At 49.1% G+C, this 20,769-nt stretch overlaps 1 protein-coding gene across 12 annotated transcripts in view; it reads right to left on the bottom strand.

The window, feature by feature from the left end:
* Window positions 1–20,769, bottom strand: part of KYAT1 (kynurenine aminotransferase 1) — a 350,381-nt gene that overhangs the window by 119,879 nt on the left and 209,733 nt on the right. For 10 of the 12 annotated variants that reach the window (XM_086924868.1, XM_086924869.1, XM_086924874.1 and 7 more), the window contains one exon: window positions 15,907–16,057. The exons of the other annotated variants lie outside the window; for them this stretch is intronic. In XM_086924868.1, coding sequence (XP_086780994.1) covers window positions 15,907–16,057 — 151 coding nt within the window. The remainder of the gene's footprint in view (window positions 1–15,906; window positions 16,058–20,769) is intronic. 12 annotated transcript variants of the gene reach the window in all.

The raw sequence follows: 20,769 nt of genomic DNA, 5'->3' as shown, positions 1-20,769 counted from the left end.
TTCATTAGGGTACAATCAATGTGCTTACTGTAGACAGGAGGGACACATTAAATTCAATTGTCCTGCTTTAAATGACCGTACTAGTGGTACGTCGTCTAGAGGAGGTCGTGGTGGTTCACAGAACGCATCACGTGGTAGAGGTCGTGGTGCTCAGAACGACCGTTCTGACAATTCATCAAATTCTAATAACTGTTTTGATCAACGTGGATCATCGCAAGGACGATCTGCGCAGTATAATGTAGACGATTATTACGTCGATCAGGGAACTGACGATAGTAATTACTAGGACAGCCAAAGACAAGGAGAGGGAGTGGTATCAGTTCCGGTTGATCAGAGAGGGCCTTATGTCGCAGTTGCTACATCGGGCGTCGTTGAGCCTTTTCTGTTGGACACTGGTGCAGCGAAAAGTTCTATCATGCATTCGAAACTCCCTGGCGCACCTTTGTCTGGCTTAACAAATGTTTCCGTTGGATTCTCTGGCGCCCCCGTTAGCAATCCAGTTTCGTGCCCTCTGCCCCTTAAAATTGGGCCTCGTGAGCTCGAAGCTCCGTTAATTTTGACCACTGGTTGTGGCGAAAATCTTTTGGGTCTGGATCTGCTTAAACGTTTGTATGCAACTTTGTATTGTTCCCCTGCGGGGGTAAAGCTTACGTTCGGAGAGAGAGTAGTCTCTCCCATGTACTTGTCACTCGATAAGCTTCCACCGGAATTGGATTCTCTTCCTGCGTCTTTGTGGGCGACGGGTCCAAATGATGTGGGCCTACTTGATATCTCCCCTTATGTTGTTCAGTTGAAATCGAATGTGCGATTGCCACGTATTCCCCAATATCGTATCTCCCTTGATGGTGAACGAGCTTTGTTAGCGATCATCTATGATTTGATCGAGAAAGATGTCATTGAAGAGACTCGGGGAAACGTGTGCAATAGTCCTGTACTGCCCATTCTTAAACGTACTGATCCTACCAAACCGCCTGTTTATCGTTTTGTTATCGATTTGCGGGAGGTAAATAAAATTGTGGTTCCTCAATTCCCTGTTGTGCCTGACATCACGGCGCTACTGACTCTGATTCCAGCTACAGCTTCATGGTTTTCGGTGATTGATTTGAAAAATGCGTTTTTCAGCATCCCGATTGCCGAAGAGAGCAGGGACCTTTTCGGTTTCTCTCTTGGTGGGCGTAGCTTCCGTTTCAAACGCGCTCCTCAGGGCTACTGTGAAAGTCCATCGATTTACAGTCAAGCTTTGAAGGGTCAACTAGATGCGTTTAGGTTGCCGGTTGGTGCGGCTTTAATCCAATACGTCGACGACCTATTGGTGGCTGCTGATACTCAGGACATCTGCAAAATTGCTACGGTATCGTTGCTGCAACATCTCTGTGAGTTACATCACAAGGTGTCACCTTCTAAACTCCAATATTGTTGTCAAGAAGTAACCTATTTAGGTCACTTATTGTCAAAGGAGGGAAGGAGATTGACCCCAGAGAGAATTGCAGCGATTGCGCGAATGGCTGTGCCACAAACCCAAAGAGATGTGCGTGCCTTTCTAGGTATCACGTCGTACTGCAGGCAGTGGATTCCTAATTTTTCATTGCTAGCGAAACCATTGGTGGCTCTTACGTGCAAGGATGTTTCAACTCCTTTACCATGGACGGAAGAATGTCAGAAAAGTTTTTCTGAACTGCGTGATTCATTGTGTTCGGCTCCTGTGTTAGGTACCCCTGATTACAGTAAACCGTTCACGTTATATGTTCACGAGAGGGAAGGTTGTGCTTTAAGCGTCTTAACGCAACCTTTTGGTGGTAAGCAACGTCCATGCGCATATTTTTCCTCGACCTTAGACCCAGTAGCTAGAGCATTGCCGAGTTGTTTGAGAGCAACTGCGGCAGCTGCGGTCTCCATCCGACAATCAGCAGGATTGGTCATGGATAATATGCTTACGGTGATGGTTCCGCATGCAGTCGATACTTTGTTGAATCGTACGAAAACTCAGCACTTGACGAGTGCGAGGTTGTCTGGGTACGAATTGACGCTTTTGGCAAGCCACATTCAGATAAAACGTTGTAATGTCCTAAATCCGGCAACTTTGTTACCAATTAGTGCAGAGTCAGATGAAGTAGCAGAACATGACTGTTACTTGCGGACAGAAGAGGAAACAAAAGGTCGAGTGGACCTTAAAAACACCCCATTGGAAGACCCGGATGGCATCCTGTATGTGGATGGGTCATGTTTTAAGTTGCCGAATGGTGATGTGACTACTGCTTATGCTGTGGTAACGTTGAATACTGTTGTTGAGACTGCAAGATTGAATCAGAATTCTGCCCAGGCTGCAGAGCTGATTGCTCTCACTAGAGCATGTGTGTTAGCAAAAGGTAAACGTGTGAACGTGTACACCGATAGTCAGTATGCTTTCGGTGTAGCGCATAGTTTTGGACGGTTGTGGCGAGAGCGTGGTTTCTTGACGTCGCATGGCACGAAAATACAGCATGGCCAGCTTGTGAACGATCTTTTGGATGCATTGACTTTGCCTGCTCAAGTTGCAATTGTTAAGTGTAGTGCGCATCGTAAAGTGACGGATGATGTTGGTCGTGGTAATGCGTTTGCAGACGAAATTGCTAAGGAGACTGCCCGGAACCTTAGCACTCGAATGTATGTGACGAGTTCGGTTAGGTGGCCTACAGAATCAAGTATGTGTGAGAATACCATAGAGAGTGTGAAAGCAATACAGAATGAGGCCACCGAGACTGAAAAGATGAAGTGGAAAGAAAGTACGGGAAGGTTGGATGCGAATGGTTGCTGGATTGATTTGTCGGATCAGAGAAGATGGATGTTGCCTGATGCGTATGTACTGGCCGTTGTGCAAATGGCACATGGGTTAGCACATATTAGCGCGAAAGGTATTTGTAAGTTGCTGGCTGATGTGTGGAAGAGTGATGGAATTACTAAGTGTGCTGAACGTTTGGTGAAGAATTGTATGGTGTGTATAATGTACAATCCTGGCAAAGGAACCCCAACTCCTCCTGGCAGTTTTGCTCCTCCTTCGTATCCCTTTGAGGTGATCCAATTGGACTTCATCCATATGGAGAGATGCAATAACCTGAAATATGTTTTGGTTGTGGTTTGCGCATTCTCCCGATGGATCGAGGCCTATCCCCTCAAGGACAACACTGCTTTGTCTACTGCGAAAATCCTACTGAAGGAATACTTTCCTCGGTATGGAATGCCTAGAGTCGTGTGGTCAGATAACGGAAGTGAGTTTGTTGGAAGTGTGATGAAGAGTGTGTGTAAGGGCCTTGGAATCAATCAGAAATTCCATAGCGCCAATCATCCCCAGTCAGCTGGATTAGTTGAAGGGTACAATGGCACCCTTAAACTAAAATTAGCGAAGATTCAAGCTACGACTGGACTTTCGTGGCCTGATGCTTTGCCTCTAGCATTACTGTCAACTAGGGCGACTGTACACTCCCGAATAGGGCTCAGTCCCTATGAAATAGTGTTCGGCCGTCCTGCGAATGTGTGGGGGGTTCCTAGGCCAGGTGTATTCTCTGATCTTGAGTTTCCGATGTTGATTGACTACTTACATGACTTGACTGCTAAACTGAGGTTAATTCATCAACAGGTTTGCGACGCCTTGCCGACGCAGACGGAGGGTCCAGGCCACCAGCTCCAGCCTGGAGATTGGGTAGTTACCCGAAATTTTTCACGCAAAAAGAATCTGGACCCCCGCTTTACCGGACCTTACCAGGTGCTCCTGGCCACGAGGACTGCCGTTCGTCTTGAGGGGCGGAAAAATTGGGTACATGCTACCCACTGTAAGCGAGTCCCTATTCCTTTGTCAGCAGACCCGTGGGTGAGGAAAGGCATTGCGTCAACAGAAACAGAAAAATTGCCGGCGTTTGTACCTTTTAGCGACGCACAGCTTGTTGAAGAACCCTCAGCGCAGCAGAAAGCCACTGTTGAACACTTGTCAGCAAAAGACTCAAGACCAGACCAACGAACTGATCAGCAGGACGCTGTCTCTTCAACAGATCCTTTGTTCGACGAGCAGACACGTCCCGGGAAACATCGATATTCTTTGAGATCTCATACTAAGGACAAATAAAATTTGCTTGCTTTGCTGAAATTGATAACTGCAATATCCTCGTTTCCCCTGATCAGCTTTGGACAATCGTATTATTGAAAATTGTTTTGTACATATATTGAGTTTTTTTCTTTGTATCTTTTTCCTTCCACAGCTGAGAAATATTGTGCTACATATACTTTGTGTATTGAGGGCCGTAGGGCCGCGCGCGTACTTCCTTCTGGACAGTAGGTCTTGACGCTAGGTTAAAGGCCGTCGATTCCTAGGAACTCCTGGGGATTGACTACTGCTGCACAGAACGAAGTGCGTCAAGAAACGTTGCGGACGGTCGTAGGGAAATGGCATTTTCGAAGCTGAATGATTTGGAAAGAGCTCAGGCATATAGAGTCAAGCTGCAGAAACTTAGTCGTACTAAATGTTTTGTATCCCAATTGTTTGTTTTGTTTTTAACTGCTTCTGCATTTTTGGCGGGTGGGGTGTATTACACTATGTCTTACTTTTTACTTGCTACCCCTACTCCTACTCCTTACCCTAACCTTACTTCTACTGCTTCTCCCCATTCTTTTCATATGTTACCGGAACACGAACAGGCTAGACGTGTAGAATTCCGCAACAATTCCTTTATCCAGCTCCTCCATCAGCATCAGTTAGTGGTTAACACTACTAATTGTTGGGTGTGTGGGTTGATGCCACATACTACTGGTAAGGGAATTCCATATCTGGTGTTACCGTATAGTTCCCAAGGGTCAGCTCGAGCATTCCAAACAATGTTTCGAAGCGCACTGGGTTTCCACCCCACTCCAGAACAACGTTCCCCATACTCTGGTCCTACCTCGTATCAGAGGCTGTTATCGATGGCTATAGAGGACATGGAAGACGAGGTCCATGATGCTTTTCTCATCCCTAAAGAAGAGGTACAAGCCTATAGGGTCCTAAGTAGAGGGGAATATAGTATGTTCACTAATGAAAAGCAGCTTAAAAGCTCGCTTCCAATATGGGTCGTACCCCACACTGGTAATCTTTGTCTTGTGGGTCGTGGCTCGCAAGCCTCACTTGGAGTAAGTGCTTGCACTGAAAGTTACGTTCTGCCAATGTCCCCGACCCCCGTGTTTCTGGCTGCCAAGGGTACGTACTTCATCTGTCATGATCGTGCATACACATGGTTGCCCGCAGACTTCATGGGCTCATGTTTCGTTGCAAATCTGTTGCCTCCGACGTTTACTGTAGATGCCGATTATCATAAGACTAGAGTTGTACGAGGCGTGATTAGCGAAGAGGATACTGCCGGTCAAGAGGCAGGAGACTTTTTCAAGGGTTTCCTCCCGTTTTGGGGACCTATGGTTAACAGTAGGAACCTGAGACATTTGACTCGAGTGGTAGAATCGACAGCTAATATTACTGCCAGTGCCCTTGGTAATATCACCACAGAACTTCAGGCGGAGAGACTTATGACATTACAAAACCGTATGGTTTTAGATGTTGTCTTAGCAGATCGCGGTGGGGTATGTAAAGTGATCCATTCGAGCTGTTGCATTTTCATACCTGATAATGCTCCAACTGTCTATCAAGCCATCTCGAAGTTGCATAAGATCTCCGAATCCATACACGTGGATGTAGGGGATTGGACGCTATTCGGTTGGTTTTGGGGCCTGATGTCGACTTGGGGTTGGAAGATTCTGACGATCATCGGGGTTGTGGTAGTGTTCCTGTTCACGTGTTGCCTTTGTGTGCAGTGTGGTCCTGCCTTATGTGGCCTCTGTGCTACGACGTGTATGAGACAACCATCTGTTACCAAGGGGACTCGATTGGACAGAGCTATGCTACAACGACATCTTGATGGTCTGATGAATATCGAGTATGATTCCGACTAGTGCTTGCCTACATGAGGGCAAAAGGAGCGTCTGAGGTTCCGTGACAATTGTAAGTGGTGTTTTCAACTCGCACGAATATGGTCGAGTCTAGTATCTATGAACCACAAATGACGAGTTTAGTAAGCGTGCGCAGTTTCGCTGTGCTAACTTAAACCGTTCGTTTGTTATGTGGGTTTCTCATCTGTACCCACGGGTTCCATCTTAGATACGGCATCCATTTTGTCTCTTGCCCTCAAGTAGCCAGCGAACGGACACTGTCCGCTTCGCGACCCTGGGACTTCCAAGATATGGCGGAAGACACATGTTCTTTGAAAGTGTCTTTATGACAAGGGGGTTGCTACTGTAAGGCAGACGGCGCCGCTCGAGGCTCATCTTGCCGCACGAGCTTATTGTCTCAGCCGTGCATCTCATTAGGCACGTCCCTTTGATGCCTGTATCTCGTGCTTCTCGACACCCCCTTTTTTACACCCTCTCCGATCTCCCCACTGTCTCCGTCTTCCTCTGCACCTGTCTTCGTTCTTGTTTCGATCTACTTTACTGCTGATTGGAATTTGCTAATGGTGGGAAGATGGGTTTTTACAGTTGGGAACCGCCAAATGTTTCCGCACTTATGTTCCGGACCTTGTATGTTTCAAAGTGATCTAAACGACCCCTCTAAGAGCGACTTGTGGGAACCAGGTTGTAAACTATTGTGTCTCATGTTATCATATGGGTAAAAGTTGTATAAAAGGAGCGATCCACAGATACAATTTGAAGCAGTCTCCCCGAACTACACTCGATGTACTTCCTGTGACTTCTGTGTTCCCTGCAGTAAATAAACCTTGACTCTTTGACGCCGAAGGAAGTGTCCCGTGTCTCTGTGACTTGTACGCCGGAGCAGGTTACCCACGAAGGTTTCAGGTGTTGTGCCCTGGCACCGCTGGGTCCAAAAGAACCCAGTCCTTCAGTAGAGTGGTGGGACGGAGGCTTGTATCACAGAAGAGTGGTGGGACGGAGGCTTGTATCACAGAAGAGTGGTGGGACGAAGGCTTGTATCACAGAAGAGTGGTGGGACAAAGGCTTGTATCACAGAAGAGTGGTGGGACGAAGGCTTGTATCACAGAAGAGTGGTGGGACAAAGGCTTGTATCACAGAAGAGGGGTGGGACGGAGGCTTGTATCACAGAAGAGGGGTCGGACGGAGGCTTGTATCACAGAAGAGGGGTGGGACGGAGGCTTGTATCGCAGAAGAGTGGTGGGACGGAGGCTTGTATCACAGAAGAGTGGTGGGACGGAGGCTTGTATCACAGAAGAATGGTGGGACGGAGGCTTGTATCACAGAAGAGTGGTGGGACAAAGGCTTGTATCACAGAAGAGTGGTGGTACGAAGGCTTGTATCACAGAAAAGTGGTGGGATGAAGGCTTGTATCACAGAAGAGTGGTGGGACGGAGGCTTGTATCACAGAAGAGTGGTGGGACGAAGGCTTGTAGCACAGAAGAGTGGTGGGACGGAGGCTTGTATCACAGAAGAGTGGTGGGACGAAGGCTTGTATCACAGAAGAGTGGTGGGACGAAGGCTTGTATCACAGAAAAGTGGTGGGATGAAGGCTTGTATCACAGAAGAGTGGTGGGACGAAGGCTTGTATCACAGAAGAGTGGTGGGACGGAGGCTTGTATCACAGAAGAGTGGTGGTACGAAGGCTTGTATCACAGAAGAGTGGTGGGACGGAGGCTTGTATCACAGAAGAGTGGTGGGACGAAGGCTTGTATCACAGAAGAGTGGTGGGACGGAGGCTTGTATCACAGAAGAGTGGTGGGACGAAGGCTTGTATCACAGAAGAGGGGTGGGACGGAGGCTTGTATCACAGAAGAGGGGTGGGACGAACGCTTGTATCACAGAAGAGTGGTGGTACGAAGGCTTGTATCACAGAAGAGTGGTGGGACGGAGGCTTGTATCACAGAAGAGTGGTGGGACGAAGGCTTGTATCACAGAAGAGGGGTGGGACGGAGGCTTGTATCACAGAAGAGGGGTGGGACGAAGGCTTGTATCACAGAAGAGTGGTGGTACGAAGGCTTGTATCACAGAAGAGTGGTGGGACGGAGGCTTGTGTCACAGAAGAGTAGTGTGACGGAGGCTTGTAACACAGAAGAGTGGTAGGACAAAGGCTTGTGGTTCCTCAAGAGAGTGATAACATGGAGGCTTGTAATCTCACAGAAGAGTGGTGGGACAGAGACTTGTTTTAGAAAGAGAGCATAGCGCCGGGCTCAGTGCTGTTGATACAAAAAATCTGTGCGCTAACTATAGACTCTTCTTGGCTTAATGAACACTGTAATCATTCAGTTAAGAAAATATATTTCATTTTCATTAATATTTGTTTTTTTGCAGTATAAAAACTATACAAGATATACAATATGTCTATATTAATTTTCCTGATGTGCACTTACATAAATACATATTGTTACATATACTTCACATTATATCTGATTTTATACAATAGATTCAAACATATTTTGAAAAAACATACTTTTTTTATACAAAAAAAATACTACTTATTGTGAGCATAAACACAAAAAGGACAGAAAACCACTGGTAGTGATTTGCAGAATACCACAAACTCGTTTCGGCAAATGCCTTCTTCAGGATTGTTCTTTTTACCAGTGAGTGCTGTATATAATGTTCTCAAGTTGAAACAGCTCTTCGCATACACAGAATAAATCTATCAAGGTCATCAACTTGAAGATCATATATACTAGGAAGAACCTTTGGAATAGATCCGGTATAATTCAGCTTTTGATTAAGTGGTTCACTTTTTCACACCGTCATCTACATAAGAGGAAGAAGCATCCAGGTAATACGTTTGGGAACATTGTATACAGCACTCACTGGTAAAAAGAACAATCCTGAAGAAGGCATTTGCCGAAACGCGTTTGTGGTATTCTGCAAATCACTACCAGTGGTTCTCTGACCTTTTTGTGTTTATGCTCACAATAAGTTGTATTTTTTTGTATAAAACAAGTATGTTTTTTCAAAATATGTTTGAATCTATTGTATAAAATCAGATATAATATGAAGTATATGTAACAATATGTATTTATGTAAGTGCACATCAGGAAAGTGAATATAGACATGTTGTATATCTTGCATAGTTTTTATACTGCAAAAAAAAACAAATATTAATAAAAATGAAATATATTTTCTTAACTGGAGGTTTACAGTGTTCATTAAGCCAAGAAGAGTCTATAGTTAGCGCACAGATTTTTTGTATCAACAGCACTGAGCCCGGCGCTATGCTCTCTTTCTAAAACAGTTCTATTTCCCTGATAGGGTTTATCCTTATTGTCAGGGGCCCGTTGTGTTTGCCATAGGGACGGAGACTTGTACCACAGAAGAGTGGTGGGATGGAGGCTTGCTCCGTATAAGAGTGGTGGGACAGAGGCTTGTATCACAGAAGAGAGGTGGGACGGAGGCTTGTACCACAGAAGAGCGGTGATACAGAGGTGTGTGGTATCACGAGAGAGTGGTGGAATGGAGGCTTGTAGTTCCACAGAAGAGTGGTGGGACAGAGGCTCGCACTGCATAAGAGTGGTGGGATGGTAGCTTGTACCACAGAAAAGTGGTAGGACGGAGGCTTGTGGAACCACCTAAGAGTTCTGGGACGGGTGCTTGTGGTACCAGAGAATGCTGGGATGGAATCTTGGACCACAGAAGAGAGGTGGAAAAGAGGCTCCTGGTACCACAGAAGAGTGGTGGAACAGAGGCTTGTGGTACCACAGAAGAGTGATGGGACAGAGGCTCCTGGTACCACAGAAGAGTGGTGGGACAGAGGCTTGTGGTACCACAGAAGAGTGGTGGGACAGAGGCTTGTGCCACAGAAGAGCGGTGATACAGAGGTGTGTGGTATCACGAGAGTGTGGTGGAATGGAGGCTTGTAGTTCCACAGAAGAGTGGTGGGACAGAGGCTCGCACTGCATAAGAGTGGTGGGATGGTGGCTTGTACCACAGAAAAGTGGTAGGACGGAGGCTTGTGGAACCACCTAAGAGTTCTGGGACGGGTGCTTATGGTACCAGAGAATGGTGGGATGGAATATTGGACCACAGAAGAGAGGTGGAAAAGAGGCTCCTGGTACCACAGAAGAGTGGTGGGACAGAGGCTTGTAGTACCACAGAAGAGTGGTGGGAAAGGGGCTTGTAGTACCACAGAAGAGTGGTGGAATGGAGGCTTTTATCACAGTAGAGGGGTGGGACAGAGGCCTGTGGTATCACAAGAGAGTGGTGGGACGGTGGCCTGTATCACAGAAGAGTGGTGAGACTGAGGCTTTTATCACAGAAGAGTGGTGAGACTGAGGCTTTTATCACAGAAGAGTGGTGGGATGGTGGCTTATACCACAGAAGAGTGGTGGGACGGAGGCTTGTGGTACCACAGAAGAGTGGTGGGACGGAGGCTTGTGGTACCACAGAAGAGCGGTGATACAGAGGTTTGTGGTATCACAAGAGAGTGGTGGAATGGAGCCATATACCACATAGAGTGGTGGGATCGAGGCTCATACCACATAAGAGTGGTATGACGGAGGCTTGTGGTACCACAAACATGTGGTGGGATTGAGGCTTGTACCACAGAAGAGTGGTGGGACAGAGGCTTGTACCACATAGTGATGGGTCGGAGGCTCACAGTGCAGGCCTTCGAAAGACTGTGGTAACACAGAGGGTGGTGGGACCGAGGCTAGCAGTGCAGCCATTTGAAAGGCTGCGGTGCTGATGGAGCGAGGTGGCAAACGCAACATTTTGTGTACCCCTCGTGAAATTAATGTCCCATAACAATAACAGTTACTGATTGCATGTTTTGTGAAATTAACCAACCATAGAGTAAAGTGCACACATTATTTTTATTTACACATGGGGAAAACTAACTTTGCTTGCATGCCGCAAATAAACCCAGCTAATATGTATTGTTATCGTGTTGTGGATTAATGTGCAGTTTATTTGTAAAAAACGTTATTTATATGTGCTTTTTGTACATGTTTGTGTGGAAAAAGGGTCGATTATGTAAGTATAAACGCTTATATGTCGCTTAATTGCTAGGTAATAATTAATGGGCATATTAGCATGGTGGGTGGTAGACAGAATGGGCTTAAAAATCAATAATTAACATGAATTTGTGTTTCTTTCTATGATAGTTCGAAATAGTGGCCTATGAGGCCTAGTGAGAAAATGGCCGCTTTGAGCTACTGCGAGTGGGTATTGAATTGCGCAGGCGCGCCAAAATCTGCAAGTCAGAGTGAACTGCCTGTGCTCGAGGAGGTTCAAGGCTGATGCGGCCCGGAACCTAGGATGGGTGCCAAGCATGGATGATGTCGTGCTCAAAGCCTGGGAAGATGTATGGATGTTGCCACTCACGGAAATGCCTAGGCCAAAGACTGTTCTAAAACAAAGCCCTTTTCTTTTTCCGCTGACGCGTTGTAAAATAAATGTTGCAATGGTGAGATGATGCTCACCCACCCCGAAATTGTCCAATGAGAAACTGAATAAGAGATGTTAGTTACTTCTTAGATAGATTAAGTAAGGAATTTAGTGTATAAAAACCCCTGGATTTGTAAGGTTGGGGTCGCTTTTTCCTTTTCCATCGGAGATGCTGCCCGATTGCTGCCCGATTCCTGGATGTAAGAACTCTTGTGATTTACTTGTTTGCTTTGCAGGATTGAAGGGTAAGGTGAGGGCGTTAGTCAGGGATGCGCGGAGAAGAATGAATTTGGAACTATCAGTTCTTTGCTAATTTTAACTGTCTTCTAAAATAAAGCGATTTTCTTGAGCTCTAAATAAAATGATCATTTTTTGAAATAAAGTTTAAAGTTTTATCGAATAAAGATTTACTAAGGCATAAATGTCAGACATAATTATGTTTTTCTTTCATAAAAATTAGAAAGATGAAGAAGTAAAAGCTGGTCTTTGATTCTTCCTACGCCTAATTTTCATTCTAGTAGATCCATTGCCACTATGGTGGTGTGTCTGAATAATTTAAGTCTGAATAAAATCATGGTAAATTGTTTTTAATCTGCAGGTGTAAATAATGAATAGTTAAATAGTTTTAGACACTCCACCAAATGTTATAGCGTTTCTCAATTTGCAATTCACCAAAGCCTTGAAGCCAAGTGTAAGTGAATAGGGTAAATGCGCAGTGTTATGGGCCCCACTGATGCATGATTTGCGTGTCCTAAGGTTTCAGGGGAAATGGTGAGTAGTGATTACAGATGGTTTCTGGAGACGCGCTGTAGCAGTACCACAGAGGGCGGTGAGACCGAGACTCACGGTGCAGCCTTTGAAAGGCTGCGGTAGCACAGAGGACTGGTAGGGTGCAGGCTTGAGCTGTGGTACTTTGAAAGGCTGCGGTACCACAGAGGATGGTTGGACTGAGGCTCACAGTGCAGCCCTTTGAAAGGTTGAGGTACCACAGAAGCGTGGTGGGGAATGAGGAGTGAAGTGAGGAATGTCTGCAGTGTGAGTCTAAGAAATGCTGTTGGTACCACAAATGAGGCAGAAGAGCAGTGGCAGAGTGTCAGCATGTGTTGCGGTTCTTTGGAAGGGTGTGGAGGGTGGCAGGAAGATGGGTTGAGCTGTGGGTCTTTGAAAGGCAGCAGTACCAACGGTACCACAGAGGACTGGTAGGGTGCAGGCTTGAGCTGTGGTACTTTGAAAGGCTGCGGTACCACAGAGGACTGGTAGGGTGCAGGCTTGAGCTGTGGTACTTTGAAAGGCTGCGGTACCACAGAGGACTGGTAGGGTGCAGGCTTGAGCTGTGGTACTTTGAAAGGCTGCGGTACCACAGAGGACTGGTAGGGTGCAGGCTTGAGCTGTGGTACTTTGAAAGGCTGCGGTACCACAGAGGACTGGTAGGGTGCAGGCTTGAGCTGTGGTACTTTGAAAGGCTGCGGGACCACAGAGGACTGGTAGGGTGCAGGCTTGTGCTGTGGTACTTTGAAAGGCTGCGGTACCACAGAGGACTGGTAGGGTGCAGGCTTGAGCTGTGGTACTTTGAAAAGCTGCGGTACCACAGAGGACTGGTAGGGTGCAGGCTTGAGCTGTGGTACTTTGAAAGGCTGCGGTACCACAGAGGACTGGTAGGGTGCAGGCTTGAGCTGTGGTACTTTGAAAGGCTGTGGTACCACAGAGGACTGGTAGGGTGCAGGCTTGAGCTGTGGTACTTTGAAAGGCTGCGGTACCACAGAGGACTGGTAGGGTGCAGGCTTGAGCTGTGCTACTTTGAAAGGCTGCGGTACCACAGAGGACTGGTAGGGTGCAGGCTTGAGCTGTGGTACTTTGAAAGGCTGCGGTACCACAGAGGACTGGTAGAGAAGTGGTGTGAGATGTGGTACCACTGAGGATTGGCAGGGATAAAACTTAAGCAGTGGTCCTATGAAAGGCTGTGGTATCAAAGTGGACTGGTAGGAAGAATACAAGAGCTGTGAGCCTCTAAAAGACTGTGGTACCACAGACAACTGGCAGGGAAGAAACATACACTGTGGTTCTTGGAGAGGACATCAGAAGATTGACAGGGAGGAGGGATGAGATGTGGTACCACAGAGGATTGGCAAGAAGGAGCCCTGCGATGTGGTACCCCAGAGTAATGGCTGGGAGGAGACTTGACCTGTGGTGCCAGAGAGAAGTAGGAAGGAGGAGGCTTGAATGGCTGTTGTTTTTTCAAATATGCTCTGTGGTCATGTTTCTTGCTTTTGGTTTTGTTTATATATGTTCTGAACTCATGTGGAGCTCACAAAGGGCCAGATGTATCAAGATACCCTTTAGCGATTCTCAAATAGCGATTTTTTGAGAATCGCTATTTGAGAATAGCGAAATGGTATGTATCTAGAAATTCGCTATTTTTTTGGATTTCTTAAAATTCCTTCATTGCGATTAGCAAATTGCTAATCGCAATTAAGGAATAATTTCCAATTCATTTCTATGGGCCAGGAGGCCCTTAGGAATGAATGGAAAGTTATTCTCAATTTGCGATTCGCAATTTGCTAATCGCAAAGTGAGAATAATTTCAAGGGTGTCTTAAGGACACCCTGCTGCACCCCTGAAATTTACATGTGTGCGCATATGGCACACATACATGCCCTAAGGGCATGTATGAGCGTCACATGGCACCTTTAGAAATTTCAAAAAGGGAATTTTTTAAAGAATTCCCAAATTACCACCAACTACAAGTTGGTGGTAATTTGCGATTTCTTAGCCTAAATTCGCAAAGCTTATATGCTACATACATAGCATTTAAGGAATCGCTATTTGCGATTCCTTAAATGCTTGCGCAAAATTAAGGAATCGCAAATTTTGCGATTCCTTAATTTTGCAGTGCAATTTTTTGATACATCGCATTTGCCGATTTTTTTGTCGCAAGCCCTGCTTTTTTGCGATTTGCAGCGTTTGCGACAAAAAAAACGGATGATACATCTGCCCCTAAATCCATGTATGTATCGTTGATAAAAAATCTTTTTTATTGTTAAGTACAAAATATTTATATTGATGAAAAATAAACTATAAATCCAACTGGTCTGATTTATGGCTCCTAAATACTGTAAACAATGTTTTTGTATTGATCTAACTGGAGAAGTTTATGTTTGGTTTTGTTGAAAGGCTGTTACCACAGAGGATTGTCCATAAGCTGTGGTCCTTGGAAAGGCTGCGGTACCACAGGTGACTTGGCTGGGAGGAGACTTTAGCTGTGGCCCTATAAAAGGCTGTAGTACCACACAGGATTGAGAGGGAGGAGACATAACTTGAGGCGCCACAAAAATCTGCCTGGGAGGAAGCTTGACCTGTGGTACCGCAGAGGACTGGCAGGGAGGACCCTTGATCTGTACCGCCACAGAGGACTAGTAGCAAAGAGGCTTGAGCTGTGGTACTTTGAAAGGCTGCGGTACCACAGAGGACTGGTAGGGTGCCGGCTTGAGCTGTGGTACTTTGAAAGGCTGCGGTACCACAGAGGACTAGTAGCAAAGAGGCTTGAGCTGTGGTACTTTGAAAGGCTGCGGTACCACAGAGGACTGGTAGGGTGCAGGCTTGAGCTGTGGTACTTTGAAAAGCTGCGGTACCACAGAGGACTGGTAGGGTGCAGGCTTGAGCTGTGCTACTTTGAAAGGCTGCGGTACCACAGAGGACTGGTAGGGTGCAGGCTTGAGCTGTGGTACTTTGAAAGGCTGCGGTACCACAGAGGACTGGTAGGGTGCAGGCTTGAGCTGTGGTACTTTGAAAGGCTGCGGTACCACAGAGGACTGGTAGGGTGCAGGCTTGAGCTGTGGTACTTTGAAAGGCTGCGGTACCACAGAGGACTGGTAGGGTGCAGGCTTGAGCTGTGGTACTTTGAAAGGCTGCAGTACCACAGAGGACTGGTAGGGTGCAGGCTTGAGCTGAGGTACTTTGAAAGGCTGCGGTACCACAGAGGACTGGTATGGTGCAGGCTTGAGCTGTGGTACTTTGAAAGGCTGCGGTACCACAGAGGACTGGTAGGGTGCAGGCTTGAGCTGTGGTACTTTGAAAGGCTGCGGTACCACAGAGGACTGGTAAGGTGCAGGCTTGAGCTGTGCTACTTTGAAAGGCTGCGGTACCACGAGTACTGGTAGGGTGCTGGCTTGAGCTGAGGTACTTTGAAAGGCTGCGGTACCACAGAGGACTGGTATGGTGCAGGCTTGAGCTGTGGTACTTTGAAAGGCTGCGGTACTACAGAGGACTGGTAGGGTGCAGGCTTGAGCTGTGGTACTTTGAAAGGCTGCGGTACCACAGAGGACTGGTAGGGTGCAGGCTTGAGCTGTGGTACTTTGAAAGGCTGCAGTACCACAGAGGACTGGTAGGGTGCAGGCTTGAGCTGTGGTATTTTTAAAGGCTGCAGTACCACAGAGGACTGGTAGGGTGCGTAGGGTGCAGGCTTGAGCTGTGGTTCTTTGAAAGCGAGCAGTCCCCCAGGCAGGTAGCTCATGCTTGTGCACTCACAAAGGCCCGGGTATACTGGTTCAGGCTGCTGTCCTCGCCACTAATGGCACGCACAAAGGCTTCCTTCAGGGCAGCCGGAGGGGAGAAGTCCGGGAACCCCTGCCCCAGGTTCACCGTCTGGTACTGGGTTGCCAGGCTAACCAGCTCCACCCTGCAGAGGAAAGAAATATGAATAAAGTAATAGAACAGTGAGAACCAAACCCAGAGCCCTGTCCCCTCACTCACCTATATGACCCCCCAGAGTGCTGCAGCAACAAGAAAGCACATCAGGGTGGGCCACCAGCAGCGGCCTGTGCAGGTAGGAGCAGTGGGGTGGTGGGGCCGGGTGGGGGGGAGTTCGACAGACGACAAAGGAAAATTAATTATTCATTTAATGTTCCCTTGTGGTCTGTCGAATCCCCCCCAACCTGGACCAACCGCCCCACACTCTTACCTGCATGGGCCACTCCTTTGTGCCCCACAATGTAAAGCACCAGAAACTGCAGTGCAATGCAAAGCGGGAGATACAGCACTAGCTACAGACTAAAAAGGCCCATTCTTCAGAGTCGGAGTATGTCTAAGATGAGACTCAGATCCAGAGTATTGAGTCAGGCCTCGGAGAGGGAGCTTGGGTCGGAGTGGGATTATGGGTCTCCTAGGCTGTGGATCAGGCCTCGGAGTGGGAGTATAGGTCTCCCAAGCTTAGGATCAGGCCTCGGAAGGGGAATAAGGGTCTCCTAGGCTCTGGATCAGGCCTCGGAGTTGGAGTATAGGTCTCCCAAGCTTAGGATCAGGTCTCGGAGTGGGAGTATGGGTCTCCCAAGCTTAGGATCAGGCCTCGGAAGGGGAATAAGGGTCTCCTAGGCTCCGGAGCAGGCCTTGGAGTGGGAGTATGGGCCTCCCAAGCTTAGGATCAGGCCTCGGAGTGGGAGTATGGGTCTCCCAAGCTTAGGATCAGGCCTCGGAAGGGGAATAAGGGTCTCCTAGGCTCTGGAGCAGGCCTTGGAGTGGGAGTATAGGTCTCCCAAGCATAGGATCAGGCCTCGGAGTGGGAGTATGGGTCTCCCAAGCTTAGGATCATGCCCTGGAAGGGGAATATGGGTCTCCTAGGCTCGGACTCAGCCCTGAAAAAGGGAGTCTTGGTCTCCCAAGCAAAGGATCAGGCCTCGGAGTGGGAGTATGGGTCTCCTAAGTTTAGGATCAGGCCTCGGAGTGGGAGTATGGGTCTCTTAGGCCTCGGATCAGGCCTCGGAGTGGGAGTATGGGTCTCTTCGGCTCTGGATCAGGCCTCGGAGTGGGAGTATGAGTCTCCTAAGCTTAGGATCAGGCCTCGGAGGGGGAATATGGGTCTCTTAGGCCTCGGATCAGGCCTCGGAGTGGGAGTATGGGTCTCTTCGGCTCTGGATCAGGCCTCGGAGTAGGAGTATGGGTCTCTTAGGCTCTGGATCAGGCCTCGGAGTGGGAGTATGGGTCTTCTAAGCTTAGGATCAGGCCTCGGAGTGGGAGTATGGGTCTCTTAGGCTCTGGATCAGGCCTCGGAGTGGGAGTATGAGTCTCCTAAGCTTAGGATCAGGCCTCGGAGGGGGAATATGGGTCTCTTAGGCTCTGGATCAGGCCTCGAAGTGGGAGTATAGGTCTCCTAAGCATAGAATCAGGCCTCGGAGTGGGAGTATGGGTCTCTTAGGCTCTTGATCAGGCCTCGGAGTGGGAGTATGGGTCTCAGGCTCTAGATCAGGCCTCGGAGTGGGAGTATGGGTCTCTTAGGCACTGGATCAGGCCTCGGAGTGGGAGTATAGGTCTCCTAAGCATAGAATCAGGCCTCGGAGTGGGAGTATGGGTCTCCTAGGCTCTGGATCAGGCCTCGGAGTGGGAGTATGGGTCTCTTAGGCTCTGGATCAGGCCTTGGAGTGGGAGTATGGGTCTCTTAGGCTCTGGATCAGGCCTCGGAGTGGGAGTATGGGTCTCTTAGGCTCTGGATCAGGTTTTGGAGTGGGAGTATGGGTCTCTTAGGCTCTGGATCAGGCCTCGGAGTGGGAGTATGGGTGTCTTAGGCTCTGGATCAGGCCTCGGAGTGGGAGTATGGGTCTCCTAAGCTTAGGATCAGGCCTCGGAGTGGGAGTATGGGTCTCTTTGGCTCTGGATCAGGCCTCGGAGAGGGAGTATGGGTCTCTTAGGCTCTGGATCAGGCCTCGGAGTGGGAGTATGGGTCTCCTAAGCTTAGGATCAGTCCTCGGAGGGGGAATATGGGTCTCTTAGGCTCTGGATCAGGCCTCGGAGTGGGAGTATGGGTCTTCTAAGCTTAGGATCAGGCCTCGGAGGGGGAATATGGGTCTCTTAGGCTCTGGATCAGGCCTCAGAGTGGGAGTATGGGTCTCAGGCTCTGGATCAGGCCTCGGAGTGGGAGTATGGGTCTCTTAGGCACTGGATCAGGAATCGGAGTGGGAGTATAGGTCTCCTAAGCTTAGGATCAGGCCTCGGAAGGGGAATATGGGTCTCCTAGGCTCTGGATCAGGCCTCGGAGTGGGAGTATGGGTCTCTTAGGCTCTGGATCAGGCCTTGGAGTGGGAGTATGGGTCTCTTAGGCTCTGGATTAGGCCTCGGAGTGGGAGTATGGGTCTCTTAGGCTCTGGATCAGGCCTCGGAGTGGGAGTATGGGTCTCTTAGGCTCTGGATCAGGTTTTGGAGTGGGAGTATGGGTCTCTTAGGCTCTGGATCAGGCCTCGGAGTGGGAGTATGGGTCTCTTAGGCTCTGGATCAGGCCTCGGAGTGGGAGTATGGGTCTCCTAAGCTTAGGATCAGGCCTCGGAGTGGGAGTATGGGTCTCTTTGGCTCTGGATCAGGCCTCGGAGTGGGAGTATGGGTCTCTTAGGCTCTGGATCAGGCCTCGGAGTGGGAGTATGGGTCTCCTAAGCTTAGGATCAGTCCTCGGAGGGGGAATATGGGTCTCTTAGGCTCTGGATCACGCCTCGGAGTGGGAGTATGGTTCTCTTAGTCTCTGGATCAGGTCTCGGAGTGGGAGTATGGGTCTCCCAAGCATAGGATCAGGCCTCGGAGTGGGAGTATGGGTCTCTTAGGCACTGGATCAGGCCTCGGAGTGGGAGTATGGGTCTCCTAAGCTTAGGATCAGGCCTCGGAGTGGGAGTATGGGTCTCCTAGGCTCTTGATCAGGCCTCGGAGTGGGAGTATGGGTCTCTTAGGCTCTGGATCAGGCCTCCGTGTGGGAGTATGGGTCTCCTAAGCTTAGGATCAGGCCTCGGAGGGGGAATATGGGTCTCCTAGGCTCTGGATCAGGCCTCGGAGTGGGAGTATGGGTCTCCTAAGCTTAGGATCAGGCCTCGGAGTAGGAATATGGGTCTCCCAAGCTTAGGATCAGGCCTCGGAGTGGGAGTATGGGTCTCCCAAGCTCAGGATCAGGCCTCGGAGTGGGAGCTTGGGTCTCCCAAGCTTAGGATCAGGCCTCGGAGTGGGAGTATGGGTCTCCTAAGCTTAGGATCAGGCCTCGGAGTGGGAGTATGGGTCTCCCAAGCTTAGGATCAGGCCTCAGAGTGGGAGCTTGGGTCTCTCAGGCTCGGACTCAGCCCTGAAAAAGGGAGTCTTGGTCTCCAAGCATAGGATCAGGCCTCGGAGTGGGAGTATGGGTCTCCCAAGCTTAGGATCAGGCCTCGGAAGGGGAATATGGGTCTCCTAGGCTCTGGATCAGGCCTCGGAGTGGGAGTATATGTCTCCCAAGTTTAGATCAGGCCCCGGAGGGGGAATATGGGTCTCCTAGGCTCTGGATGAGGCGTCGAAGTGGGAGTATGTGTCTCCCAAGCTTAGGATCAGGCCTCGGAGTGGAAGTCTGGGTCTCCTAGACTCTGGATCAGGCCTCGGAGGGGGAGTATGGGTCTCCTAAGCTTAGGATCAGGCCTCGGAGTGGGAGCTTGGGTCTCTCAGGCTCGGACTCAGCCCTGAAAAAGGGAGTCTTGGTCTCCCAAGCTTAGGATCAGGCCTCGGAGGGGGATTATGGGGCTCCTAGGCTCTGGATCAGGCCTCGGAGTGGGAGTATGGGTCTCCAAGCTTAGGATCAGGCCTCGGAGGGGGAATATGGGTCTCCTAGGCTCTGGATCAGGCCTTGGAGTGGGAGTTTGGGTCTCCCAAGCTTAGGATCAGGCATCCGAGGGGGAATATGGGTCTCCTAGGCTCTGGATCAGGCCTCGGAGTGGGAGTTTGGGTCTTCCAAGCTTAGGATCAGGCCTCGGAGGGGGAATATGGGTCTTCTAGGCTCTGGATCAGGCCTCGGAGTGGGAGTATAGGTCTCCCAAGCTTAGGATCAGGCCTCGGAGGGAGAATATGGGTCTCCTAGGCTCTGGATCAGGCCTCGGAATGGGAGTATAGGTCTCCCAAGCTTAGGATCAGGCCTAGGACGGGGAATATGGGTCTCCTAGGCTCTGGATCAGGCCTCGGAGGGGGAATATGGGTCTACTAGGCTCTGGATCAGGTCTCAGAGGGGGAATATGGGTCTCCTAGGATCTGGATCAGGCCTCGGAGTGGGAGCTTGGGTCTCTCAGGCTCGGACTCAGCCCTGAAAAAGGGAGTCTTGGTCTCCCAAGCATAGGATCAGGACTCGGAATGGGAGTATACGTCACCCAAGCTTAGGATCATGCCTCAGAGGGGAATATGGGTCTCCTAGGCTCTGGATCAGGCCTCGGAGTGGGAGTATGGGTCTCCCAAGCTTAGGATCAGGCCTCGGAGTGGGAGTATGGGTCTACCAAGCTTAGGATCAGGCCTCTGAGTGGGAGTTTGGGTCTCCCAACCTTAGGATAAGGCCTCGGAGTGGGAGTATGGGTCTCTCAGGCTCTGACTCAGCCCTGAAAATGGGAGTCTGGGTCTCTCAAGCTTGCACTC

This window comes from Lissotriton vulgaris, chromosome 5 (assembly GCF_964263255.1).
Source record: "Lissotriton vulgaris chromosome 5, aLisVul1.2, whole genome shotgun sequence".
Classification (NCBI taxonomy): Eukaryota; Metazoa; Chordata; class Amphibia; order Caudata; family Salamandridae; genus Lissotriton; species Lissotriton vulgaris.
This window is presented reverse-complemented; position numbering and strand designations above follow the sequence as displayed.